This window comes from Bos indicus x Bos taurus, chromosome 29 (genome assembly GCF_003369695.1).
Source record: "Bos indicus x Bos taurus breed Angus x Brahman F1 hybrid chromosome 29, Bos_hybrid_MaternalHap_v2.0, whole genome shotgun sequence".
Taxonomy (NCBI): domain Eukaryota; kingdom Metazoa; phylum Chordata; class Mammalia; order Artiodactyla; family Bovidae; genus Bos; species Bos indicus x Bos taurus.
The window spans coordinates 3,176,535-3,203,724 of NC_040104.1; the positions used below are offsets into that span (position 1 = coordinate 3,176,535).

Sequence of the window (27,190 nt, forward strand, 5' to 3'; positions counted from 1 at the left end):
GACACAGCCTGCCAGGCACCACCATGCAGGGAGGGCAGGGGGGGCCTGTGAACAGAGCCTTTACTGTGGTTTTCAAGGGAAGGAACGGGTGAGGCCGGACGAGCAGGCTGAGGGACCCCAGTGGCCCTGGGGCGCAAGAGCTGCCCCAGCTGTCTGGGACCCTCCCTGGGTGGTTAGGGCAGGGTGAGGGGCCCCTAGTGTGACCGCCCCATGGAGGAGGGCCGGTGAGGACTCTGCACGGCGGCTGTGCATTTGTGCTCCTGGCTACATCCTTGTCCATTTCTAGGAATCAGCTCTCCCTGGCAGGGCAGCCCCTCCAGTGCCCGCAAGACGCCTGATGCCAGAGCATCAGACACCTGGAACTGCAGAGGGCACTCAGCTGGGATCCGGCCACAGGCTGGCTCCGCGTCCTGCCTCCCTCTTCCTTCCCACCCCATCCCTGGCTGGGGCGGCCTCACCCTGAGCCCGATGCCTTTTGTGGCAAGCTCGCTTGTCTCCTGGGAGGGCTGCCCCCGCTGGAGGGAGGGTGACTGTGTAGGTTGGGGGCGTGGAGGTTCACTTCTGTGGTGCTGCCTCGCATACTTGTGGCCCCTGAGAGCCCCTGCATGGATTCCGAGCATCTGGCACCAGAGGCCACCCAGCCTCGGGGGTTTGCAGCCCTGCCCCCAGCAGTGCGTTTGGAAGGCGGAGGCATCAACCCCGGCCGTCACATCCTGCTCCTGCGTCATCCGGCAGGGTCCCTACACCATCTTCCGGTGGCGGCTTTCTTTTCCACGCGAGTCCTGCGGAAGCACCTGCTTTATTGGAGATGCTGGCCTTCCGCGGAGCCGTGACCTTCAGCAGGGGTTGCGCAGGGTGCTTGAGCAAGGAACTCAGCGCAGTGCGGCCCTCCCTCCCCGATTATCATCCTCGGTCAGGGAGGGCCCGTTCACCCAGCAGACGCTGTCCTCCCCACCTTTTCACACCCCTCCCGCAACCCTGGCAGACCCCTGCTGGGCTCCGAGTTAGCCAGGCCCAGAGAGGGTGGGTGACCTGCCCGAGGTTCCCAGCGCGCCCCGCACTGGAAGCCTGGTGCTGTGTCCGGCCTCCAGGGCTCCCGGAGTACGCCACCCCTCCAGCGACAGTGCCCTGGCGGTAGAAGGAAGTCGAGGGCAGGCGGGTTTGCATCGCCCAGATTCTTGGAGAAGCACCGCGGGGTTCTGGGGTCTACAGTCCCCTCTGCGTGGCACCCGACAGCTCCTTTCCGCCTGCTCCCAGGTATTACCTGCGGCTCGGTTGCCTGTGTGACAGGAGGCTGACGTTTACCTGCAAAGTGAGGCCTTCACAGCCAGCCCCCAGGCTTCGCGACTGGGAACACACGCCCCCTGCAGGCTGATTTTGGAAGAGCACACGTTTTTGACATGTCTGCAAACCTTTAAACTTGGTTCACATTAGTCTAATTTTTTTCATTACTGAAGAAGGACCTGCTCAACGTAGAATTCTTTGAAAATATGAAGAGTCATAAAGAAGTAAAAACCACCCCAGTACATTCCCACAGCCTAGGAAATTGGTAGGTTGGATTAGGGGGCTTCAGTGCAGTCTTGTGTTAGTTGCTCGGTTGTGTCCGATTCTTTGCAACCGTGTGGACTGTAGCCCACCAGGCTCCTCTGTCCATGGAATTCTCCAGGCAAGAATACTGGAGTGGGTTGCCATTGCCTCTCCAAGGGATCTTCCCGACCCCGGGGTCAAACCTGGGTCTCCTGCCTTGCAGGTGGATTCCTTACCATCTGAGCCACCAGGGAAGTCCAAACTTCAGTGCAGTTTTATTTGCTAAGTATTGATACTTTCACGTCCACCAGCGCAGCGCCAGGCATCTTGCTCTGACCTGAGTGACGGGGGGTTGGTTGGCTATCTGAGGACTCGAGAATGTGTTACTGGTGAGCTGAGGGCCCAGCGAGAGGGCAGCTGCTTGGTGAAGGAGTCTCGTGTTAACACACACCTTCATGAGCAGCTGTGCCCACAGGACTGGCCCACGTGGGGCATCTCACTCTCCTCCTCCCCTGATTCTGTCTGATTCTATTTGGGAGATGTGAGATTTCTTCCTTGAGCTGTCAGTACAGTTTATTCTGGGCTGGGATTGCAGACCGCCCTCAGCATGGCCTGGGCCACCTGAGCAAGTGGTTTAGCCTCTCTGAACTTCTTTACTAAATCTCTGAAGTTGGCTCAGTAACAATTCATGAAGCTCTTGAGACGGTAAAATGACACACTTCCCATAGTGCCTGGCATCTAGTAAGTGCTCAGTAAGTGCTGGCCACGCCCCCATCATCACATCATTATCACCTGGCCACGCCCCATCACCATTATTATCATCTGAACACGCCCCCATCACCATCATTATCTGGCCACGCCCCCATCATATTATCACCTGGCCACGCCCCCACTTTCCCATCATCATCTGGCCACGCCCCCAAGCTCATCCTCACCGTGTCCTCTCGCCCTGTCTGGTTTTGTCTCTGAGGAATGATACTTGACAGAGAGCACCTAACCCATTTGCTCACAGGCCTTCACACAGATCTCATTTGATTTCCTGCAACAATTTTCTTAAGGATGTTTACTGTTCGGTCTTAATTTGTTATTGGTCGCTGTTTATTATTTATCATTTTCAAATGAGAACCTTTTGCCCTAAGGGAATTACAATTTCGGGCCACTACGCCCTCCCGTCCCTCTTCTTCACTGGGCTGACACCTGCTCGCCCTCAGACCTGGGCTCCAAGTCCTTGGTGCTCCCCTGACCCCACAGTGATGGGACAGGCCTCCTGGATGCTCCCTGACAGCACTCACAGCAGGGTGTGTTCTGGGTCTGTCTGTGGTGTTGCATGCTGACTGTTCTGTCACATCTCCAGCTTGTCTGATAAAGCACGGGCTGTAGGAGAAATACCTGAGTGTGGTGTGGACTTAGGTTGCTTGAGGCACAGAACCAAGCAGAAGCGTTTGCAGTGCAGTCAGCTCTGCATTGCTCTGGTTGCCCTGCACAACCCCGGGGGGCGCTGTTCCTCTTGCTGTAAATTTAGGCTTGTAGCTGTACCACAGCAGGTGTCCAGCAGGTGGCAGTGCAGCGCCTGGAGGAAGGAGCAGTCTTTTTTTTCTCATTTACACGATTCATGGGTTTGGCTAGTGATGGGGGAAGGGGGGCGCTCAGCATAGGTGAGGGAATCCCAGATCCCAGATTCTGTGGGGAGTCTCCTCCAAATGCACCTGCCCCGGAGATTTGCAGGAAGTGGTTGTGGGATGGAGCCCCAGACACATGCATTTTCCAAAAAGCGTCTCAGAAGAAAATGGTTACACTACATGAGTGTAGGGGGTGCTGTTTTACATTCTAGTTACACTCTGACCTCTGTCAACCCTTTTAATCTGTCTCCCAGTGGCCAGAAAGTACAACACCCTTTTCAAATAAAGGACAAAGAGTTAGCACAACTTATCTTGGGGGAAGACACATTTCTAATAGCTTTGGGATGTTTTTGTCAAACAAGTACTAATTGCTCTTTTTTAAAAACTGAGTGAATATTTTAATTTCAAACTTAAAGAGGACTTGCAGAAGCAAATACAGAGAATTCTATGTACGCAGAGACCACATTTGAGTTTTTCCCATTGTCCCAGTAATGACCAATATAGTAAAAGGATGTGGGGCTTCCCAGACTGTGCTCGTGGTAAAGAACATGCTTGCCGATGAAAGAGACTTAAGAGATGTGGGTTAATCCCTGGGTCGGGAAGATCCCCTGGAGGAGGGCATGGCAACCTTCTCCAGTATTCTTGTCTGGAGAATCCATGGACAGAGGAGCCTGGAGGGCTACAGTCCACAGGGTCACGAAGAGTCAGACACGACGGAAGTGACTTGGCATGCACAGTGAAAAGATCCGGTCTTGGACCCCGCACAAACCCTTTTGCCTGCCAGAGTTCATCGTGTTCCCTTGGTTCTCTCAGGGGCCTCTCCCGAAGGTTACAGGGTGGGCGTGTGGAGCCTGTCGCCTGGTGTGCATTTGCTCAGTGTTTCCTGGTGATAAGATGCATGATGCGCATTTGTGCAGGAAAATCATGGAAGGGACGGAGAAGGCACTGGCACCCCACTCCAGTACTCTTGCCTGGAAAATCCCATGGATGGAGGAGCCTGGTGGGCTGCAGTCCATGGGGTCGCTAAGAGTCCGACACAACTGAGCGACTTCGCTTTCACTTTTCACTTTCACTCATTGGAGAAAGAAATGGCAACCCACTCCAGTGTTCTTGCCTGGAGAATCCCAGGGACGGCGGGGCCTGGTGGGCTGCCGTCTATGGGGTCGCACAGAGTCGGACACGACTGACGTGACTTAGCAGCAGCAGCAGCATGGAGGGGAACTGTGTTACTGGTGGTCCAGTCAGGGGGCAGTGGTGACCATTTGCCGTCACTGGTGATGTCCACTCTGGCCCCCTGTTCACCTGGAATCTGCCAGGCTCTCCACTGCAGTTTCCTCTTCGCTCTGCAGTCAGGGAGTATTTGACAAAGCCCGTTTTCCCCATCTCCCTCTCACCTGCTCGTTTTAGCATGCATGGTATTCTTGCCTGAATTAAGTAGGTAACTGCTGAGTGGAGATTTTCCTACTCCCATCCTTATTGCTCACAATTAGTTGGCTTTCTGTTATCAGAAGGAGCTTTCTCGTCCTATTTATTTATTCACTTACTTACAGTAACGTGGTTTCGTGGATTTCTGTTTTTCAAGAGGTCTGTTGATGTTATCCTGCTTCGGGTCCAGGGAGCCCCTCAGGATGGCCCGTGTGTCCTGTGCACCCATCCTCATCCTTTTTCCTTCCGGCTCAACGAGGTTTTCCAGGCTCATCCTGTTTTTTCCTGCCTCAGCCCTCGAATCACCCATCTCTGTCAGGAGTCCCGATTCTTTTGAGTCCAGAGTGGTATTTAGAACCCAAGGTCTGGGTAGTAAGTGCGCTCAGTGCTCCCGGCCTGTTACTGACTCCAGGCCCTCTCAGAGGGGGTTCTCGTTTAGTCTCCCAGTCACGTCTGACTCTTTGCGACCCCATGGACTGTAGCCCACCAGGCTCCTCTGTCCATGGGATTTCCCAGACAAGAACACTGGACCGAACCTGCACCTCCTGTGTTGGCAGGCGGGTTCTTTACAGCTGAGCTGCCAGGAAAGCTCCTGCTCTTCTGTCCCACCTCTAAGTGGTGGGTGCCCAAGGCTCTGCCCCTGTTCTCTCCCCTGTAAATGCTCTTCCTAAGCGACTGCATTCAGACCTGCGGGTTTAAATATCATCTCTTAGACTGAACCAGCGAAAGCACCATCGTTCAGCCATTTTGACTAAAAGTGACAATTTCACACGATTTCAGTCCACATTTGCCAACAGATTCCATTCAGTTCAGTTCAGTCGCTCAGTTGTGTCCGACTCTTTGCGACCCCATGAATCGCAGCATGTCAGGCCTCCCTGTCCATCACCAACTCCCGGAGTTCACTCAGACTCTTGTCCATCGAGTCAGTGATGCCATCCAGCCATCTCATCCTCCGTCGTCCCCTTCTCCTCCTGCCCCCAACCCCTCCCAGCATCAGAGTCTTTTCCAATGAGTCAACTCTTCACATGAGGTGGCCAAAGTACTGGAGTTTCAGCTTTAGCATCATTCCTTCCAAAGAACACCCAGGGCTGATCTCCTTCAGAATGGACTGGTTGGATCTCCTTGCAGTCCAAGGGACTCTCAAGAGTCTTCTCCAACACCACAGTTCAAAAGCATCTATTCTTCGGTGCTCAGCTTTCTTCACACTCCAACTCTCACATCCATACGTGACCACTGGAAAAACCATAGCCTTGACTAGACGGACCTTTGTTTGCAAAGTAATGTCTCTGCTTTTGAATATGCTATCTAGGTTGGTCATAACTTTCCTTCCAAGGAGTAAGCATCTTTTAATTTCATGGCTGCAGTCACCATCTGCAGTGATTTTGGAGACCCCCAAAATAAAGTCTGATACTATTTCCACTGTTTCTCCATCTATTTCCCATGAAGTGATGGGACCGGATGCCATGATCTTCGTTTTCTGAATGTTGAGCTTTAAGCCAACTTTTTCATTCTCCTCTTTCACTTTCATCAAGAGGCTTTTGAGTTCCTCTTCACTTTCTGCCATAAGGGTGGTGTCATCTGCATATCTGAGGTTATTGATATTTCTCCCAGCAGTCTTGATTCCAGCTTGTGCTTCTTCCAGCCCAGCGTCTCTCATGATGTACTCTGCATATAAATTAAATAAGCAGGGTGGTATATTGTCTTGATGTCCTCCTTTTCCTATTTGGAACCAGTCCGTTGTTCCATGTCCAGTTCTAACTGTTGTTTCCTGACCTGCATATAGGCTTCTCAAGAGGCAGGTCAGGTGGTCTGGTATTCCCATCTCTTGCAGAATTTTCCACAGTTTATTGTGATCCACACAGTCAAAGGCTTTGGCATAGTCAATAAAGCAGAAATAGATGTTTTTCTGGAACTCTCTTGCTTTTTCCATGATCCAGTGGATGTTGGCAATTTGATCTCTGGTTCCTCTGCCTTTTCTAAAACCAGCTTGAACATCAGGAAATTCACGGTTCACGTATTGCTGAAGCCTGGCTTGGAGAATTTGGAGCATTACTTTACTAGTGTGTGCGATGAGCGTAATTGTGCAGCTTGAACATCAGGAAATTCACGGTTCATGTATTGCTGAAGCCTGGCTTGGAGAATTTGGAGCATTACTTTACTAGTGTGTGCGATGAGCGTAATTGTGCAGTAGTTTCAGCATTCTTTGGCATTGCCTTTCTTTGGGATTGGAATGAAAACTGACCTTTTCCAGTCCTGTGGCCACTGCTGAGTTTTCCAAATGTGCTGGTATACTGAGTGCAGCACTTTCACAGCATCATCTTTCAGGATTTGGAATAGCTCAACTGGTATTCCATCACCTCCACTGGCTTTGTTTGTAGTGATGCTTTCTAAGGCCCACTTGACTTCACATTCCAGGATATCTGGCTCTAGGTCAGTGATCACACCATCGTGATTATCTGGGTCGTGAAGATCTTTTTGTACAGTTCTTCTGTGTATTCTTGACACCTCTTCTTAATATCTTCTGCTTCTGTTAGGTCCATACCATTTCTGTCCTTTATCCAGCCCATCTTTGCATGAAATGTTCCCTTGGTATCTCTAATTTTCTTGAAGAGATCTCTAGTCTTTCCCATTTTGTTGTTTTCCTCCATTTCTTTGCATTGATCGCTGAGGAAGGCTTTCTTATCTCTCCTTGCTATTCTTTGGATAACTTGACTCAACTCTGGCTCTCCTTGAAACTCCAAACTGGCACATGCGAATACCTAGGTGGCACCGCCACGGAGGAGTCTCATGAGCATGGGATAGCCTGCTTTGGTCAAAACAGGAATTTTGTTTTATCGTTTCTCCAGATCTTCAGTTCTCATTTTCCCCGTGTAGGTTACCACCACCCTCGTCCAGCCTTTTGCCAAAGCCAGAAACCCCGGTGCGTATGTGTGGCCTGAGTCAGGGGCGCGTGTGCACTCACGTCCAGGAGTGCCTACACAGTCCGTCTCTTGCTTTTCTGCTGAGACCGAAAGCTCATACTGGAGGGCCTCCAGTGCCACGGAGGAGTTTCCTCTCGTTTTCTCCTGCGCTGCGTCACCGACTCCCTTCTTGACACGGGGAAACCTGCTCCCGTTGTCCTTCGTTTATTCACCTGTTTCTTGCCACCCTCCCACACTGACTGCAGCCGGTCTGCTCACCCCTCTGGCCACCGCCTCGCCCAGATTCCTTCCTCTGTTTCCCGCGCGCCAGGCCACTTCTTCAGCAAACATGGCTTCTATCGCGTAACAGTCCAGTTCAGATCAGTCGCTCAGTCGTGTCCAACTCTTTGCGACTCCATAAACCGCAGTGCGCCAGGCCTCCCTGTTCATCACCAACTCCCGGAGCTTACTCAAACTCATGTCCATTGAGTCGGTGATGCCATCCAACCGTCTCATCCTCTGTCTTCCCCTTCTCCTCCTGCCTTCAATCTGTCCCAGCATCAGGGTCTTTTCAAATGAGTCAGTTTTTCACATCAGGTGTCCAAAGTCACATAACAGCCAGTGGTTTGAGAGAAGAGATGAGCAAAGATGATCCTTTAGAAAAGCGATTATGGGAGTTTGTTGTTGTTCCAGCATGTGTCTGAATTTTCTGGTTTTGCTTGTTTGCAGACACTGGGCTCTGAGAAAGACACGGGTGGGAAGGAAGCCCTTAGAGTCAGCGACGCTGTTTTCTCTCTTCGCGTTGATCATGTCGTGACCCTTGGTTGAGGAGAGCGAGACACGATCCAATGACGTCACATAAAATGTCACCATTTCAAGTTAACCACGGAAGGGGGAGGGTGGGTGTGCAGTGATGGTAAATGTATTTTTTATGCCAGTGCAGCCTCTTCGCTTCTGACTGTAGGATAGTTAAGCCGAGTCCAGTCTTGCTTCCTGGAAGGCCTTTGGAGAGAGTGGTTTGGCGAGGGCTCCTTCAATTTGAGGGTCAAAAATCTCAAGCTGATATAAGGGGAAAATTAAAATTATACCTAGGCTTACATCCTGAAGAGCCCAGGCAGAGTCTTCACTGAGAGGGATTCACAGGACATTACCTTGGCAACGTCTGTGTGTGTGTGTGTGTGTGTGTGTGTGTGTGCCTGTATCTGTCTCTGTATGTCTGTGTGTGTGTCTCTGTGTCTCTGTGTCCGTGTGTCTCTCTGTGCCTGTATCTGTCTCTGTGTGTGTGTGTCTGTCTGTCTCTATTGTGTGTGTCTGTCTCTATTGTGGATCTGTCTATTGTGTGTGTGTGTGTGTGTGTGTGTCTCTCTGTGCCTGTATCTGTGTGTGTGTGTCTCTATTGTGTGTGTGTGTCTGTGTGTCTGTGTGTGTCTTGTTTCCTCTCTCCTGCCTTCAGCTCCCACTTCTCCCTTCCCCTGCGTTGGTGTGTCTGTCTATTGTGTGTGTGTGTCTCTCTGTGCCTGTCTCTGTGTGTGTGTGTCTCTATTGTGTGTGTGTGTCTGTGTGTGTGTCTGTGTGTGTCTTGTTTCCTCTCTCCTGCCTTCAGCTCCCACTTCTCCCTTCCCCTGCGTTGGTGGCCCCAGCAGCTCTGAGCTTCCGTGGCTTTTTTTGCCGACCCTCCTGGAGGAAAGCGAGAACTCCATTTTCTCTGTTGTTCTGACAAATGTTTCAGCCTCCGGCTCCGTGGCTCCCGAGAGTCACTTGGGCATCCCCAGCCCACGCCCATGGCCGGAAGCTCGAACGTTCTGGGTGTGCTGTAGGCGTGGGGAGGGGCGGGCCCCCAGGCCTCTGCGAGCCGGCTCGGGGCCCCAGAGGAAGAGGCAGGCGCTGTTGCCCTGAAAAGGGAAGGTGGGGCAGGCAGGTGGAAGCCACCGTATCTCTGGTGATGATCTGCTCTAAACGGCAGCACTGGGGTTGGACGTGGGTGTTGCTCAGGGTTTTTAAGGTCATCCGATTACTGACCCCCGTCCTCCCGTCCTCCCTCCTCTGTTAATTGGTGGGGTGTTTCTCAGGGTTTTTAAGGTCATCCGATTACTGACCCCCGTCCTCCCGTCCTCTCTCCTCTGTTAATTGGTGGGGTTCGGCGCTCTCTCTTGCACAGCACAGAGGTGGAGGTTCCGCTCAGTCTGTCTCAGTTACCAGAAAGGCAGGGCTGACGAGCTGCGCGCCAGCCCAACCCCAACCCACCGCGGCTGCCCGTCCTGGCTGGGCCAGCTGTCTGCTCTGTGCCTGGCGCTCCCCGCCCTCCGTGTGCTCAGTCCTGGGTCAGGACCCTGTTCCTTAGCCTCTCGTATCTCTGTCTGCATTTTCGCCCCAACACAGGGACAGTGGGTCTCACCACCTCGGCGCTGTGCGCTGCTGGGTGCGCAGGCGGTGCTGGTGGATGGGGTGGGGTTAGTCGGATAGGACCTGCTGCCCAGGGTCAGGAGACCCACCCCCAGCCTCTGGACCCCCTGCTGGAGCTGAACGGCCCCCGCCCCTACGCAGTCTCAATGCCAGGTCTCCCTGCTTGCTGTGGGGGGTGGGGGGCTGGCCCGTCCCTGAGCACCACTGGGGGTCTTTTCAGGCCCCGTATTCACGTGACTCATGAGAACCCCTCGAGGAGCAGGGTTTCTGTTGGCACGTGAAGACATAGGCTCAGAGTGAAAGTTCTGGAAAACCAAGCCAGATCTGGTGGAGCCCAGAACCCTGTTGGCTCATAAATCCCTAGAAGGATTTACGTCAGCCCTAGAAGGGCTCAGAAAAGGGTAAATCACGCTGTGGGGCCACCTCCCCTGCCTCTTGAGCCCCTTCAGGGTGGGTTCATGTTAAAGTCTCAGCGGGGCTGCCCCTGCCCAGAGGAGGACAGGTCAGGTGGGCGGGTCTCTCCCCAGGACACAGCAGGTCCTCGCACACCCACAGATGTCCTCATGCATCATCCTGGGATCCCGGGGGCTTGAATTAGCAAGGCCAGGTATGGAGCATCCTGATCCACGTTTCCTGGGCGGTTGCTGAGTTCAGGGGGCGAAGACATGCCATGGTGTCTTTGGGGTTCCCCTCCTGCAGGTCCAAATGAAAGGAATGGGTGGCCCCTACGCAGACCCACCCCTCTGTTGAACAGCTGAACACAATCCTCAGTCCTGTCACGAGCCCCTCTCCTGTTCCCCACCCTGGGGTCTGTCCTAGGGGGCCTGGTGCAGATGCGGGAGTGGGCTGTGAGCTGTGCCGGCCGCACGGTCAGTCCTGGGGGAGCCAGGTGTGCCCGGGCGGTCCCGCTCACACCGTCAGTTCTGGGGGAGCTGGTGTGCCCGGGCGGTCCCGCTCACACTGTCAGTCCTGGGGGAGCCAGGTGTGCCCGGGCGGTCCCACTCACACCATGAGTTCTGGGGGAGCTGGTGTGCCCGGGCGGTCCCACTCACATCGTCAGTTCTGGGGGAGCCGGTGTGCCCAGGCGGTCCCGCTCACGCTGTGGACTCTCGTTTCAGGCCTGCAGGTACGGCCACGTGCAGCATCTGGAGCACCTGCTCTTCTACGGGGCCGACATGGGGGCCCAGAACGCCTCGGGGAACACCGCCCTGCACATCTGCGCCCTCTACAACCAGGTCAGTGAGCTGTGACTGTGCACCCCGGACCCGGGGCTGTGCTGAGCACTTTGCAGGTGGGTGTCCAGCTCCGGGTGCTGTAATGAAGCCCCACAGATGGGGCGGCTTAAACAGCAGACACTTGTTTCTCACAGTCCTGGCTGCACGTCCCAGACCACGGGGCCGCCCTGCCTGGTTCCGGGGAGCTGCCTTCCTGGTTGGTTTCCCTCCCCTTCCGGCTGTGTCCTCCTCTCATGTACAGAGACAGAAACAGCCCTTGGCTGTCTCTTCTGCCAAGGACGCTAATCCTGTCAGATCAGGGCCCCACCCTCACAACCTCACTTAAACTAATCACCTTGTAAAGACCCATCTCCAGACACAGTCACACTGGGGGGTTAGGGCTTCAAGGTAGGAATCTGCAGAGACACAGACACTCAGTGCTTAGCTGGAAGAGCTCCTCACCAGCTTCTCTGAGGATGGTTATCCCTGTCGTACGAGCTTTCCAGCTGGTGCTAGTGGTAAAGAACCTACCTGCCAAATGCAGGAGACATAAGAAAATCAGGGTCCATCCCTGGGTTGGGAAGATACCCTGGAGAAGGGACTGGCAACCCACTGCAGTATTCTTGCCTGGAGGATCCCATGGGCAGAGGAGCCTGGTGGGCTACAGTCCACAGGGTCACGACTGAAGAGACTTAGCTTGCACAACACACATCCCTGTCATAGAAGGGGAAGTTGAGTCACAGGAAGTGAGAGGAGGCTCCTGGACACAGCTGGTGCAGTCAGAGCTGGGCACAAACCCCCCACGGCAGAGTCTGCAGGTACCGTGTCACACGTACCCCAGAGCGGGTCTCCCCTGGGGCCTGGAGGGGGCAGGTTGGAGCCATGAAATGGGGATGGGAGCTGCTGACAGAGCCCCCAAGACGATTGTGGCACCCCACTGGACGCCAATGGGACTGCCGTGTAACAGCGGCAGGCCTCGCATCACACGTACACACATGTCCCCAGTGGGCTTTTCCGATTTAATTCCTTCTTGCATGCTAAGTCGCTTCAGTCGAGTCCAACTCTCTTGTGACCCCATGGACTATAGCCTGCCAGGCTCCTCTGTCCATGACATTTTCCAGGCAAGAATACTGAAGTGGGTTGCCATGCCCTCCTCCAAGAGATCTTTCCTACTCAGGGATGGAACCCACATCTCTTATGTCTCCTACACTGGCAGGCAGGCTCTTTACCACGAGCGCCACCTTGGAAACCTAATTCCTTCTTCACTGTGGGTAGATAAGTAAAACAGAGCGAATGTTTGACCGTCTTATCTGTGCAGTTAAGGTACGCGTCTCAGCATTGTTCCATGCATTCACATGGCTGAACAAGTGTCGCCCGCCTCTGTCTTCAGAACTTTCCATCTCCCCAGCCTGACACTCTGTCTCCATCAACCCAGTCCCCGTTCCCTCCCCCAGCCCCACCATCTGCTTTCTGTCTCTGAACTTGACAGCTCCAGGGACGTCCTACGAGTGGAATCGCGTGGAATCTGCCCTTTCGTTTCTCTTACTTCACTCTGTGCTGTGCTCGGGTTCATCCAGGTTGTAGCTGTGTCACAGTTTTCTTCCTTTTTAAGGCTGAGTAATGTCCCCTCGTCATAGCTTTCAAAAGCTATGATAAACCTAGACACCATACTAAAAAGAAGAGACATCACTTTGCAGACAAAGGTCCTTCTGGTCCAAGCTGTGGTTTTCCCAGTGGTCATGTACAGATGTGAGAGTTGGACTATAAAGAAGGCTGAGCGCTGAAGAATTGATGCTTTTGAACTGTGGTGCCGAAGAAGACTCTTGAGAGTCCCTTGAACTTCGAGGTGGTCAGACCAATCAATTCTAAAGGAAATCAACCCTGAATATTCACTGGAAGGACTGATGCTGAGGCTGAAACTCCAGTACTTTGGCCACCTGATGGGAAGAGCTGACTCATTGGAATAAGACCCTGATGCTGGGAAAGATTGAAGGAAGAAGGAGAAGGGGACAACAGAGGATGAGATGGTTGGGTGGCATCACCAACTCAACAGACATGAGTTTGAGTGGACTTCGGGAGTTGGTGATGGACAGGGAGGCCTGGTGTGCTGTAGCCTGTGGGGTCACAGAGAGTCAGACACGACTGAGCGGCTGAACAACGGCAGCAGTTTTCCCTTGTGAAGATGGACCACGTTTTATCCTTTCATCCGTCAGGTGACATGGGCTGCCTCCATCTCTCACCTGCTGTGAACAGCGATGCTGTGAACACAGGAGTGCAGATCTTTTTTCAGGACCCCGCTCACTTCTTTTCGGCTCCACGAGTGGAGCCTTGATGTGAGCAAGTTTATAAAAAGCCCTCGCTCTCCCGTGTGAGAAGGACTGAAAACTCAGGCGAGCTGGGTGCGAGCAGCCCAGAAAGCACCAGGGGTGGGACACGACCCCCACCCTCCAGGCAAGACTCCTAAGTGACTGGAGTCACTTTGCCCTGGAAAACCCCTATGTGTTCTTCAAGACCCAGTTGAGATACCTGCCCTCAGTCAAGCCTTTCCTTGATGAGCCCCTGGTAGAGTGAGCTGTGCTTTTTACGCCACAGCCCTTTGCAGTACAGCCCAGGGGAACGGCCCGGGCTCAGGTCGTTATTAGGCCTTACCTGTCATCCCTGCTGGCCTCCGCTTGCCCCTTGGGCCCACCTTCTCAGGGACACAAACTGCCATCTCTCAGCGTGTCCCCTGCCCCTGGCACAGGAGAGCAGCTCAGCCAGATGGGGCTGGGGAAGCATTTCAGTCTGACTTCAAGGGATTTCCTGAAAGCTGCTGGCCAGCTCCTTAATGAAAGCATATTGATGGGATTTGCACACAGCTGGGGCCCTAGGTGTTCCACGGCACATGGAGGCTGGAGTGGATTTATGAGCGCGGGGATATCTTGCTCGGCTGGGCTAGAAAAACACACGTCAGGAGGCTTGGCTTTGGCTGGTAAAACATCTGTGCCAACACGTGCTTCTTAATTATTGCCTTAGATGGGGAAAGCATTCCTTAATTTTCCCTGGTAGATTTTAAGCATATTTTATCATGGAGGGGGGGGAAATACCTAAACAGAATACCATGTTTTCTGTCTCTTGAAATAATGGAGGACAGGACGATCTTTGAAAGTGTAACCGTTTTTATTAGAGTGTCGGGAATCTGTATTCTGAGTTATTTGTGGGGCTGGGTCCCCTCTGTGTCCTCTGGACCTATCCTCACCCTCGGCTGATGGCTTTGGGATGACCCAGAGCCGCCCAGGGCTAGTAGGAAGACCCTGCCTCTCTTGCCTTGGGTTAGAGAGGCCAGCAGACTTTTTCTATAAAGAGCCACTGAGTGAATATTCTGGCTTTTCAGACCACATGGACTTCTTCACAGCTACTCCACTCTGCCTGTGCAGTGTGAACTTAGCCACAGACGATATGCAGATTAATGTGTGGCTGTGCGCCAATAAAACTTTATTTATAAACCAGGCAGGGGGCCAGTTTAGCCTGTGGGCCCCAGTTTGCCAGGCCCGGGTGCCGAAGGCTGCATCTGGTCTCTCACCAGACGTAAGTTAAAGACAGACTCCCTGCTCCCGGCCGAGTGCCTTCCTCCCAGCGTGCTGGGAGCCTGGCCAGGGTGTGAGAGCTGTCCAGGGTTCTGGGACCGTTGCGGCCCGCCTGCTGCTGTCCAGCCCTACCCGCCTGACCCTCCGCAGCAGCACGGGTAGAAATGCTTTTGGGGCCCCTCCTGTTTTGGACACCCAGCCTTGCATTCATCATGGAGGGTCACAGACTCGCTTGGTGGCCCGTGGGTTCTGGACAGCATGTCCAGTTGGGAGTCGGCAAGTGTTCTGGGATCCAGCCTCCTGAATCCATCATGCTGCTCCCTGGGATGCTAGTGTGACCTTTAATCTTTTCCCTCAGCGCCGACCCCCTTCCCAACCAGTGAGAAAAGCCAGTGCAGATGGCATCTCTGTGTAATTCAGAGACGCACAGCTCCGTGTACACTAGCATCCTTCCGATGAGCTGTCCTCGGGGCGGATGGGGGGGTGGACGGAGGGATCGAGGGTTCCCCAGCCTCTGTCATGCACCCCTGGCAATTGTATTGATACCTAACCTGAGGCCCTGTCCTCCCCAAGTCACCAGTGTGCTGGCCTCCTCTCTGAGTCCACTTCTGCTTCTGCACACACAGGGTGTGTGAGGCCGGGCTCAGGGCCAACGAGAGAAACTCCTTCAAGCAGAAGGAGGTGTCGTATAGGGCTCTCTGGAGAGTGATGCTGAGAAACAGACTCTCCCGGGGCGGGGACCTGGTGCCTTTGGGTCAGGACAGGAGCCAGGGAAAGGGATTAAGAAGCCGCCTCAAGACAGAACTGCAATGCAGGGAGACATGGCAGTCTGGGTTCCAGAAAATCCCTCCTCTGTAATGTGGAGATAATTATACCTAACTGGCAGGGCTGCTAAGAGGCTTAAAATAGAAAACAAACATATGGTATGCCTGGCATGCAGTGGATTTTCAGTAAAAGTGACTGTGACGGAGGTGATGGTGATGATGGATGGTGACTGGTGATGATGGTGATGGTGGTGACTATGGTGATGAGAGTCAAAGCTTTGGTTTTCCCAGTAGTCACGTACGGGTGTGAGAGTTGGATCATAAACAAGACTGAGCGTTAAAGAATTGATGCTTTTGAATTGTGATGCTACCAAAGACTCTTGAGAGCCCCTTGAACAACAAGGAGATCAAACCAGTCCACCTTAAAGGAGATCAGCCCTGAATGTTCATTGGAAGGACTGATGCTGAAGCTGAGGCTCCAATACTTTGGCCACTAGATGCAAAGAACAGACTCGTTGGAAAAGACCTGATGCTGGGAAAGACTGAGGGCAAGAGTTAGAGAAGGGGCCACAGAGGATGAGGCCGTGGGATGGCATCACCAGCGCAATGGGCCTGAGTTTGAACAAACTCCAGGAGATAGTGAAGAGCAGGGAAGCCTGGTGTGCTGCAGTCCATGGGGTCGCAAAGAGTCGGACACAACTGAGCGACTGAACAACAGCAAGTGGTGATGCTGATGGTGACTACGGGGATGGTGGTGAAGGTGGTGCTTACGATGGTGACGGTGAAACCACGTGTACTGCTGTTCATTTAACAGACTTCTCATTAAATGTGAAAACATCAGCTTTATGGATTGATCGTGTGTTTTATCAGTTTTAGGCAGACCTCATCTGTACACTTCCAGTAAAACACACTATGATCAGAATATTCTCTTCTTTTATGAAGTCAACTAATTAGGGCTTTGATTGTAAGCAGCAAACTGCATCTCATCTTCCAGCTCCCTCGGTCTGTTGGCTGGCTTTCCAGGAGCCCCAGAGGGAGGTGGGGGAGACAGCCTGGTGTTTGTTTTTCTACCCTGGATAATGAAGGAAGGGAGGGAGGGAGTTTGAAATATCAAAAGTTACTAAGCCAGGCAAAATTTGTCTGGAAGGTTAAAAAATAAGTAAACCCTGCCTCTCTGGAGCTGGCCTCTGGAGACAGGCTGTGTTCTGTCTGGTCCGTGTGCCCTTTCCACACCCCACACCGTGGTTGTCAGCATCGTAGCCAGTGGCAGTCTCTGCGGGGGCCCTCGTGGGACAATTGTGCCCTGGGTGTCGAGGGTGTGCAGAAAGGTGTCCCATAGTCATTCCCCTTCGATTCCTCCAACGAGCCTTCGGAGGCTGCTGTTGGCTGTCATTCCCTTGAACAGGCCAGTAGCCGCAGGCTCAGTCCAAGCGGCTCAGCTGTAAACGCCAAAGCCGGGCTCAAAACCCAGTCTGTATTTCTCCTCCCCCAGGCCTTGGGGACGGGTTCCTGTAACCCCTTGATTGGAGGTAGGCAGATACTCCACTGGGCACAAGTCAGGTGAAGCCATGTGTCAGGGCGCGTGTGTGGTGTGGTCCTTGGGGCACCGCCCTTGAGAGCAGCTCGGTCTTTGGAGCCAGGTTCCAGCCTCGCTCTGGTGACAGCAGCGTCCCAGCTCTGCACTTCACCATTTTATTGATCGCACACATCCGGAGTCTTCCTAGATTTATGTCTGCCGGGACAGGCTCATTTCAAGGGATCATTTAAACTGGAAACGAATTCCTGACTCATGAATTGGAGTGCTGAGGACTCATGATTTGGAGTGCTGAGGACTCATGATTTGGAGTGCTGAGTAGTTCCTGTCTGTGACATTTAAGTGACTGTAGTCACGTCTCCAAAAGTCATCCCTGGATAATAATTGGATATTCTCCCTGATGCTTTGGCCCTCAAAACACGCAGGGCATGTCTGTGTCTTCACTTGATGGGCTCCTTTAGAATGATGAAGACACGCCTCAGTGTGTCCTATGAGATCCCCTCGTAGGAGGACCCACAGGGCAGCCAGCAGCCACGCACGGGCGCCATGGGGCTCCCACTGGTGACTTCTCTGGGTCAGGACTGCTCCTTTTGCTCGCTTCCTGGAGCTGCAGGTTTTCATTCACGCCTTCCTGTTCCTCCGCTGCCTTATCGGTGAAACGGGCCTCCTGCTACCTCTGGCAAGAAGGCGCTGAGGGTGGAATCAAGGAGTGGAGAGGTGTGTCTTCTGAACTGTAGAGCACACACATACCTGTGCTCACATGTGCACGCGTGTGCACACAGACACATACACCTGTCTGTACACACATGCACACACACAGGGTCGTTGTTATAAAGTCACACGAACCACTTGCCCTTCAGTTTTGAAATCTCTCTTCCTTCCAGGTCTGGCAGCTCTTAGAATGACGGGGTGTGTGCCTTGAGCTTGGTTAATATTGACTCAGAGCTGTCCTTCTGTGGGTGAGTGGAGGAGTTTTCTGGGATCCTGGCTGGCTTCCTCCTGGGAGGGTGTGACTGGCAGTGCCTGGCAAGGGTTTTATTCTTAGCTTCCTAGGAGATAAACCTCCCGGATGGGAGTTTTCAATGGAAGTCCTTGCGGAGCAGTGGGGAGCGGTTACACGGAATTGCCGGGCCAGACTCTTGCCCTGGGTTATGATGGGCCCCAGTGGCTCCGGACATCTGGGACGGTCACCTGGCGGGTCCTCCCCGGCCGCCCTGGAGCCGGGCCAGGGCACACTTAGCCCAGTGCAGAATGAGCCCCCAGGCAGCCTTCAGGTCCCCGAGCCCCAGGAGCGTTGCCCTGGCTGGCTGCCCCCAGAGTTCGTTCTCTCTCACCTGCTTCCCCCACATGCTGGATGGTAACCTGCCGAAATCCGGCTCATCCATGGGCCCTTGTCCCCTCAGGGCCAGGGCTCTCTCAGATACCCTTTCCTCTTTTCTCTCTGCAGAACACTGCTCACTGAGGCAAAATAATGCTGTTGTTTTAAGTAACTAACAGTTTGGGTCATCATGAATGAGCCCCAGTTGGTGGGGTGGGTTCTGGCGGCCCGACCAGGGGCCAGGAGCCTGGGGTGGGACCCGGACGCTCAGGAGCCCGAGTTCCAGTAGAAACCGTTTCACAGAACCAGCAGGGCAGGAGGTGAGACCCCATAATCAGATGACAGGCCCAGCATCAGGCCAGGGTGTGTGACCTTGGGCCAGGATCCAGGGCTCACCTCCCCTGGAAGTAACGCCCAGGGCTCTTCTTTTACAGCCTGGGATTAGCTGTACCCCACACGTGAAAGGTGTGTTTGCCAAGCATAGGTCCATCTTTTAAATTTTTCTTGTAAGTGTTTTTAGTTACTTAGAGCACCACCTGAACACAGACTCATGGTAAAGGTGCAGACATGAAGCCCAAGACTGGGGTTTCCCTGCAGTTTCCACCTGTCAACGTGGTGCGGGCCTGCCCACGGTCTGAACCAAGGGCATCGCGTGCTCACGGCTGTTTCAACAGCGGGCTCCTGGCTGTGTGTCCTTCCACCCTCTTTTTCTCTCCTAACCTCTATCTGCACATGTCCTTCTTGCCACCACGGAGCCTCCCCTCCCTCCCAAGGGCCCCCTGTCTGTCTCTCTGCCTGCCTTGTGGACCCAGCCTGAAGTGGTCCCCAGGCCCTCTCTCCAGCCACAGCGGTCCGCAAGGGCAGCCTCCTTCCAGGCCCTGCAGTGTGCACCCCAAGTCTGCAGTGACCCTCACGGCCACTCAGGTGTGCCTTTGAGGCCTGGGACCCCGGCCGCCCGACAGCAGTCTTTCCTGCAGAACTCGGAGCCATCCCGCCTGCGGCCGGCAGGTTTGTGAGCGGACCCCACCCTGTCCCGTGTGTCTGCCGGACCGCGGCTCAGAGAACGGGGGTCGCGCTGCCTCGGCTCCTGTTTGCTCCGGGCATGGGTGTCCCCCCATTAATATCATCGTCCTGCAAGAGGCCCCGGGGCCCTCACCCGGGTCTCGGGGGTCAGGGCGGCCCTGGCGGGCACAGAGCCAACTTGCTGCCAGTGTTCTCTGTCTGTATCTCTCTCTCTGTCTCCCTTGGTGTCTGTATCTCCTAGTCTTTCTGACCCTGTGCCTCTCTCTGTCTCTCCCTTGGTCTCTGACTTTGTCTCTGTATCTCCCTTGATCTCTGTCTCTCGTGGTCTCTGACTGTGTCTCTGTGTCTCTCTTGATCTCTCTGACTCTGACTCTTTCTTACTTTTCTGTTGATAATATTTAACACCTTTATTGAGATTTCTCTCACACACCGTACAGTTTGCCTATCTAAAATATACAATTCACTGTTTTTCAATCTGCTTGCACATTGGCTAACCACCCCACAGTTACTATTAGAACGTTTTCATCGCCCCCAACCACTCCCCACCCGCAGCCCCCGCCGCGGGCAGCGCCCACCCCTCCTGTCTCCGGATCTCCAGCCTCGTCTCCAGGCTGCTGTTCGCCCAGCTCCCCCGCCTGTGCCGTGTGTCTTGTTCTCGGCCCCTGCCCTTCCCAGGGCAGCGGGTCCCCCGGAGCTGGGGCGGGACTGCTGGCCCGGCCCTGTAAGCAGGTCCCTGGGTGGAAACCCCGGTCGGTTGCCTCGTGGACTCTTCATTCAGCAGTTACTTACCAAGCGTGCAGCCTGGGGGGCCATGCCTGTTGCCTCTGCTCTGGACTCTGTAGATGGCGGTGGGCCAGGGCGATGGGCCTGGGGCGGGGGCTTGCCGCGGGAGACCGTGCAACCCCCCTGCGTCAGGCGCCTGCGCCTGTGGGCACTTGAGCATCTAAAGACTCGTCCCCAAAGGTAACCTGCTCGTTCGTAACAGCCCAGCTGCGTCCGGTAGGCAGAGGACTCGCGTCCCCACTGCTGCTTCATCAGTCTGCTTCCACCTGTCTCTCTTTCATTTCACTTGGTGCTCCGAGCGGCTCGCAGGATCTCAGTTCCCCGACCGGGGATTGAACCTGGGCCCCAGCAGAGATCGTACGGAGTTCTCACCACTAGGAAACCTGGGAGCTCCTTCACGTGCCTTTTTCTCTGTGGGTATTGTCCCCAGCCTCCCCATCAGGACTTCAAGAGGGTTAGCCTCTCCAGGTGAATAGTAGAGGCTCACTAAACCGACAGGACTAGGTCCCTTTTCATTGTACAGATAACACGAGAAAAGAACGTTGGCTGCCTCTTAAAGACATTAGGAAGTGTAAGTACAGAAAATAACAACAGAAGATCCCTGCTGTTTGTTCCCCCACCCTTTCTCCTTCCTGAGAAAGCAATTCCTGTCAACGGGTAACTTCTTTCCAGAACTATTCATTGCTTTCTAAAATACAGACTTTAAAATGGAAGTGAAATTAAGCTATATTGTTGTTCTGAGACTCATATTTTCTAGTTAGACATTTTGGATTTTTTTCTAGTCAGTGTATTATCGGCGTGTGTTGTTTTTTTTTTGTTTTGTTTTTGCTATCACTGCCTTGGCAAAGAATGTTCTGTGGAGAATATTATGGAGGTTCCTTAAAAAACTAAACATAGAGACACCAAATGATCCAGCAATGCCACTCCTGGGCATATATCTGGACAAAATGCTAATTGAGAAAGATCCGTGCACCCCAGTGTTCATAGCAGCACTCCTTACAATAGCCAGGAGATGGAAGCAACCTAAATGCCCATCAGCAGAGCAGTGGGTAAAGAGGTCGTGGTACATATATACCATGGAACATTCTGCTGCTGCTGCTGCGTCGCTTCCGTCGTGTCCGACTCTGTGCGACCCCGTAGACGGCAGCCAAAACAGTGAACCGATGGCCATTTGCAGCAACATGGATGGATCCAGAAATTATCGCACTAAGTAAGCCAGATAAAGATATGTGTCACTTTTATATGGAGTCTGAAATCAACTTATTTACAAAACAGACTCATAGACGTAGAAATACACATGGTTACCAAAGGGGAAAATGGGAGAGGGATACATCAGGAATTTAGGATGAACAGAAACAGATAAGCAACAAGGACCTACTGTGTGGCTCGGAGAAGCATGTCGATATCCTGTGATGACCCCTGATGGAAAAGTATCTGAAACAGCACGTGCGTCTGTGTATGTAACTGGATCGCGCTGCTGGGCACCGGGAACAGCGCAGATCAGCTGTACTTCAAGAGAAAGTTGTTTTGAAAACAAAGAATATTCCAGAATCGTTCCCACTTTTCCTTATTTTAGAGTATTTTTGCCATCTCCACATTTTCTCTTCTTTCCTTTTGGAGTTTACTTGTGGTCTTTCAATTAGTACATATTTTATATGCACGTGCAAAGCTCTCTATAAAGGTGCTCAGTTGCTCAGTCATGTCTGACCTTTTGCCACCCAATGAACTGTAGCCCACCAGCCTCCTCTGTCTGTGGGATTTTCCAGGCAAGAATACTGGAGTGGGTTGCCATTTCCTTCTGCATGCATCAATTCAGTTGCTCAGTCATGTCCGACTCTTTGCAACCCCATGGACTGCAGAATGCCAGACTTCACTGTCCATCACCAACTCCCAAAGCTTGCTCAAACTCATGTCCACTGAGTCGGTGATGGCATCCAACCATCTCATCGTCTGTCATCCCCTTCTCCTCCCACCTTCAATCCTTCCCAGCATCAGGGTCTTTTCCAATGAGTCAGTTCTTTGCAACAGGTGGCCAAAGTATTGGAGTTTCAGCTCCAGCATCAGTGAATATTCAGTGTTGATTTCCTTTAGGATGGACTGGTTGGATCTCCTTGCAGTCCAAAGGACTCTCAAGAGTCTTCTCCAACACCACAATTCAAAAGCATCAATTCTTCCGCACTCAAGCTTTCTCCATGGGTACATATAGTCTTAAAAAGAATCACTGGCCGTGGGGTGTGTGTATGTGAAATTTTTGCAGATTCTGCTGAGTCGCCGTCCCAAGTCTTTGCAGCAGTGAAGGTTCAGCTGGCAGCGTCTGGGCATCTGCCCTCCTCCTGGTTGCTCCAGTGAGCAGAAACCCCCTCCTGTTGACTTTGTGTTTCCATGTCTGAACTCCTGCAAGCTCACCCTGTGAACAAGCTCCTTTGCAAGATATATGTGCCGTGATTTGCAAACAGATCTCTTCTTCCCTCTGCAGGACAGCTGTGCTCGCGTGCTTCTGTTTCGAGGTGGAGATAAGGAACTGAAGAACTACAACAGCCAGACCCCGTTCCAGGTAAGCAGGCTCCTCCAGCTCCCGCGACGCCCCCGGGCCGCACGCCCTCTCCATGTTCGGTGAGCACTGGGCCCTGGGGTCGGGGGCGAGGTCTGTGTTTGGAGCGAGACCCTCTTTCAGATCGCCTGTACACACCAGCTTCCTTCGGATTAGAACAAACAGCTAAGGCAGCCATGCCTCCGGGGGGCAATTCACGAAGGCAGTTTGTGAAAAGCAGAAAGACCCGGACGTTGTCGTTGCAGTGGCGGGCAGTGCTGGCTTCGCTGCCCATCGTGTGAACAGGGACAGTCTCCTGGGCGCGGCAGGGTGGCTCGCCATCCGTCCAGTGACCCCACCTGGCCTGCTGTCCTGGGTAGACGGTCAGCAACCCAGCTCGGAGCGGCCACGGGGTTACGAAGTGGAGCAAAAAGCCAGGGTCCTGGTTTGTAAACTGTGGTGAAGTACGTGTTACACAGAAGGCACCGTCGCAGCCGTGCAGTTCAGTGGCCGGGGCACATGGCGCGGTGTGGTCACATCCCCTCTGTGTGGCTTGTCATCCGCCCAAGGAAACTCTGGACCCGGAAGAGTCACTCCCTGCTCCTCCCTCCCGTGGCCCCTGGACAGCCTCTCGTTTCCCGCTGTCCCTGGGGATGAGCTGCCTCTGGACGCTGCAGAAGCGGAGGGGCTTGTGCCGTACGTGGTCTTTTGTGCTGAGCTTCTTTCGCTCAGCACGGCCTTTTCAAGGTCCATCTGTGCTGGGTGTATCGCTGCTTCGTCCCTTTTTATGGCTGAGTAATACCCCGTTTTATAAACGTGGGGCTCATTGAATTTTGATGCAGCTGACCAGATGGTTTAGCATGAAAGAACTTTTTTTTTTTTGGCTAAACGCCCGAAGTTGCAGAAATGCTTTTTTCTTCCTAAACACAGTCGGCTCTCTCTCTCTCCTCAAACTGAACATTGATGTGACTGTGATTCTTTTTATCTGGAAAGACTTTTTACACCTTCCTGAGCAGAGAGAGGTCTCACGTTTAGACCTGGCTTCCAGGGGTCACTCGGCTCATCCTCCCCTTGCCATCGTGTCATTGCGTCAGCGCTCAGTCATGCCCGACTCTTTGCGACACCGTGGACTGCAGCCCACCAGGCTCCTCTGTCCGTGGGATTTTCCAGTACAAGAGTACTGGAGTGGGTTAACCATTTCCTCCTCCAAGGGGTCTTCGCAACCCAGGGATTGAACCTGCATCGCCTGTGTCTCCTGAATTGCAGGCTGATTTTTTACCCACTGAGCCATCAGGGATTCCTCCGCTCAGATATTAGTAATATAGATGGGTTTGATATCTTTTTAAAAATTACTGTATTTTTGGCTGTGCTGGGTCTTCATTGCTGTGTGTTTTTGTCTGTGTCTAGTAGATGGCAATGGCACCCCACTCCAGTACTCTTACCTGGAAAATCTCATGGACGGAGGAGCTTGGAAGGCTGCAGTCCATGGGGTCACAAAGAATCGGACACAACTGAGTGACTTCACTTTCACTTTTCACTTTCATGCATTGGAGAAGGAAATGGCAACCCACTCCAGTGTTCTTGCCTGGAGAATCCCAGGGACAGGGGAGCCTGGTGGGCTGACGTCTCTGGGGTCGCACAGAGTCGGACACGACTGAAGTGACTTAGCAGCAGTGGCGGCCGCTCGCTAGTTGTGCTGTGCGGGCTCCTCACTGCAGTGGCCTCTCGTTGCTGAGCACGGGCTGTAGGCGTGTGCGCTTCAGTCATCACAGCATGCAGGCTCTCGAGCACAGGCTCAGTAGTCGTGGTGCTCGGACTTCGTTGCTCCAAGGCGTGTGGGACTGTCATGGCTCAGGGATCAAACCTGTGTCTCCCGCATTGGCAGGCAGTTTCTTTACCACTGAGCCACTGGGAAAGCCCTTGATGGCTTGAAAATGAGTCAGCTCAATCCCCAAATGAAGCTGGGTGTTTAACAGTCATCGTTAATAAGTTTGCTCAGCTCATGAGCAGTGGCTCATGAGCAGTGGCAGGCTTGGGTTTTACTCTGCATCTGTGGCTTAAAGGTATTTAATGTGAAATGGGTCATGGAGGTGAGTTCCTGGTGTGTTATTGGGTCTACAAAGACTATGCTTTCTTTCCCAAAGCATGTCCTCTTCGCAGTGGTGATAATGAGGGAGTGCGGGCTCTTGCCACTTCGTGATGGGACTCATCCATAGGTCGGTGGTCTCGGTTTAAATATCTTGTTGCTATTAAGTGATGCATTTCCGTGGCCCTTTTTTTGAAGTCAAACAATACTTAAATTGCTTAGAAAATAGCAGCTAATGCCCTTGGCTGGGAAAGATTGAAGGCAAAAGGAGAAGAGGGCAGCAGGGAATGAGACGGTTGGATGGCATCACCAACTCAACGGACATGTATGAGCTTGGGCAAACTCTGGGAGTTGGTGAGGGACAGGGAGGCCTGGCGTGCTGTGGTCTATGGGGTCACAAAGAGCAGGACACGACTGAGTGACTGAAGAGCAACAGCAGTGGCCTTTGATTTGGGTTGGCACGTGGACGGTACCACAGAGCCATTGCTGCCCTTCTGGGCAGAGGTTTGTACCCGCCACCTGACTCCCCAGGGGAGTGAGTTGTGCGCGGCACCCAGGACAGAAGGTCACTGTTGGCAAACACCACCCGCCCGGTCCGTGAGTCCCCACTCCTGTCCTGTGCCCTCAGGCAGCGACCACCTCGGGGGGGACGCCCCCTTCTTCCAAGAGTCCTGGAAGGAACCCTTCTGCACCCTCCCTACCACCCCCCACCGCAACAGATCCACCCCAGCTCACCCCCAAGGCCATCTGTCTTGATTTTGCTAACAATAATCAATCAAGAGCCCCAAATGGTTCAGGAAGACAATTACGCCTGAATAATGGGCCTTGTGCCCTGCAGACATTGTTCGTGGTCGGGGCAGGATCAAAGCCTGGGATGCGCTCGGCACACCCAGTACCGCTCTGACTGTGCAAGCTGGCCTCGCTGCCTCGCGTGTCCCCACCTCCTCTTGTTTTCATGGTGCAGAGAGACTTCAGCGTCTGGAGCCTCGCCGGTAATACGTCCCCAGCATTCGTGTTGCATTCGTGATCCCTCCCCTCCCGGTGATGAAAAGTGAACCCCTCCCTGTTGATTTCGGGGGGCATGTCCGCTTGCCACATCATTTAACAGGGCTCAAGTGTGTCCACCTGGGAAGTCTTGATGGCATTCAGCTGCTGTTGTGAGCAGGGGCTTTTCTAACACACCATGGGATATTTGACAGACTTCATCCGGCCGAACTTTGCTTGATTTAATCCCAAGGCTGGAGCAACGGCAGCAGGACTCAGGAACTGGAGAGAAATGCAGGTTCTCAGGCTTCCCTTGCACTACCCTGAATCCAAAGCTTGGGGGCAGGGCTTCGGGTCCTAAGTCCTCATAAGTCCCCTAGAGACCTCAGCATCTGCTCAGGTTTGAGAATCGTGAGAGACAGAGGTGACGTTTTGAAGGAAGAGAAGGAAGAGCAGAAGGAGCGTCTACAACATTACTTGGACGTTTCTGAAATAGCAGTGGCCGTGATTGTGATGGCGGTGATGGTCTGAGTCACCCTGGGCCGCCATGACAAAGTACATGGACTGGGGCTTAAACAGCAGACGTTACTCCTCACAGTCTGGAGACGAGAAGTCCGAGGTCAAGGTGCTGGCAGATGCAGTTTCTGGGAGGGCTGTCTTCCTGGCTTACAGACAGGCACCTGGTCACTGGCGTTTCTTCAGTGTACTGTGAAGACAGAGAGAGAGAGAGGCTTCTGGTGTTTCTTCCTCTTCTTGTAGGAACAGCAATCTTATCTGATTAGCTTCCCACCCTTATGACCTCATTTAGCCTTACTTACCTCCCTGGAGGCCCTGTCTATAAATATCATCACAGTGGGAGACGCAGTTCAGTCATAACATTCATGACGATGGTGCTGGTGGTGGTGGTGGTTCTGGTGGTGCTGGTGGTGGTGATGGTTCTGGTGGTTCTGGTGGTGATGATGCAGTCTAGTGTGTTGAACATAGTGAAGATGACTCTCCCCAGTTGCACAGAATCTCAAAGCTCACAAATGCTCTTCTGTACATTTTCATTTAATGTTCGACAACCCAACGAGGTGGGATTTTTATGCCCAGTTTATGGGAGACATGGACTTGGGGATGGACGCCTAGGCTTCCTGAATCAGTCAGTGGCCGTGTCCGTGGCCTCCAGGCCATTGAGTGCCATCCCAGGCTCTGGTTTGGGGAGAAGCAGGCACGTCCTCTGGCCCGTGACTGGTCTTCCATCCTGGCGTGGAGCGAACAGCAACAGGGAATCCTTTGCTTTCTGGATCACTCAGTCCAAGGAAGCAAGCATGTCCTGGTTCTGAAGCTAAGGGGAAATGGGATGGAAAGAATTCTAAGGAGGTGGAAGGTCTAAGTGAAGAGAGTGTGCAGCCAGTGGGGCAGTGGGGAGAGAGACACGGTGGCTGGTGGGACCGCCGTGGCTGGTGGGATGGCTGTGGTGTCTGCTGGATTAGGCTCCAGTGCTGTGATGTTACTGTAGGTTCAGATCAGCA

The 27,190-nt window shown here is 53.3% G+C and overlaps 1 protein-coding gene across 1 annotated transcript in view; it reads left to right on the plus strand.

Moving 5' to 3' along the window:
* The window catches only part of SHANK2 (SH3 and multiple ankyrin repeat domains 2), a 510,411-nt gene that overhangs the window by 83,556 nt on the left and 399,665 nt on the right, over nucleotides 1-27,190 (plus strand). The window contains exons 8-9 of the mRNA XM_027532522.1: nucleotides 10,993-11,109; nucleotides 22,553-22,630. Of these exons, the coding sequence (XP_027388323.1) occupies nucleotides 10,993-11,109; nucleotides 22,553-22,630 (195 nt within the window). The remainder of the gene's footprint in view (nucleotides 1-10,992; nucleotides 11,110-22,552; nucleotides 22,631-27,190) is intronic.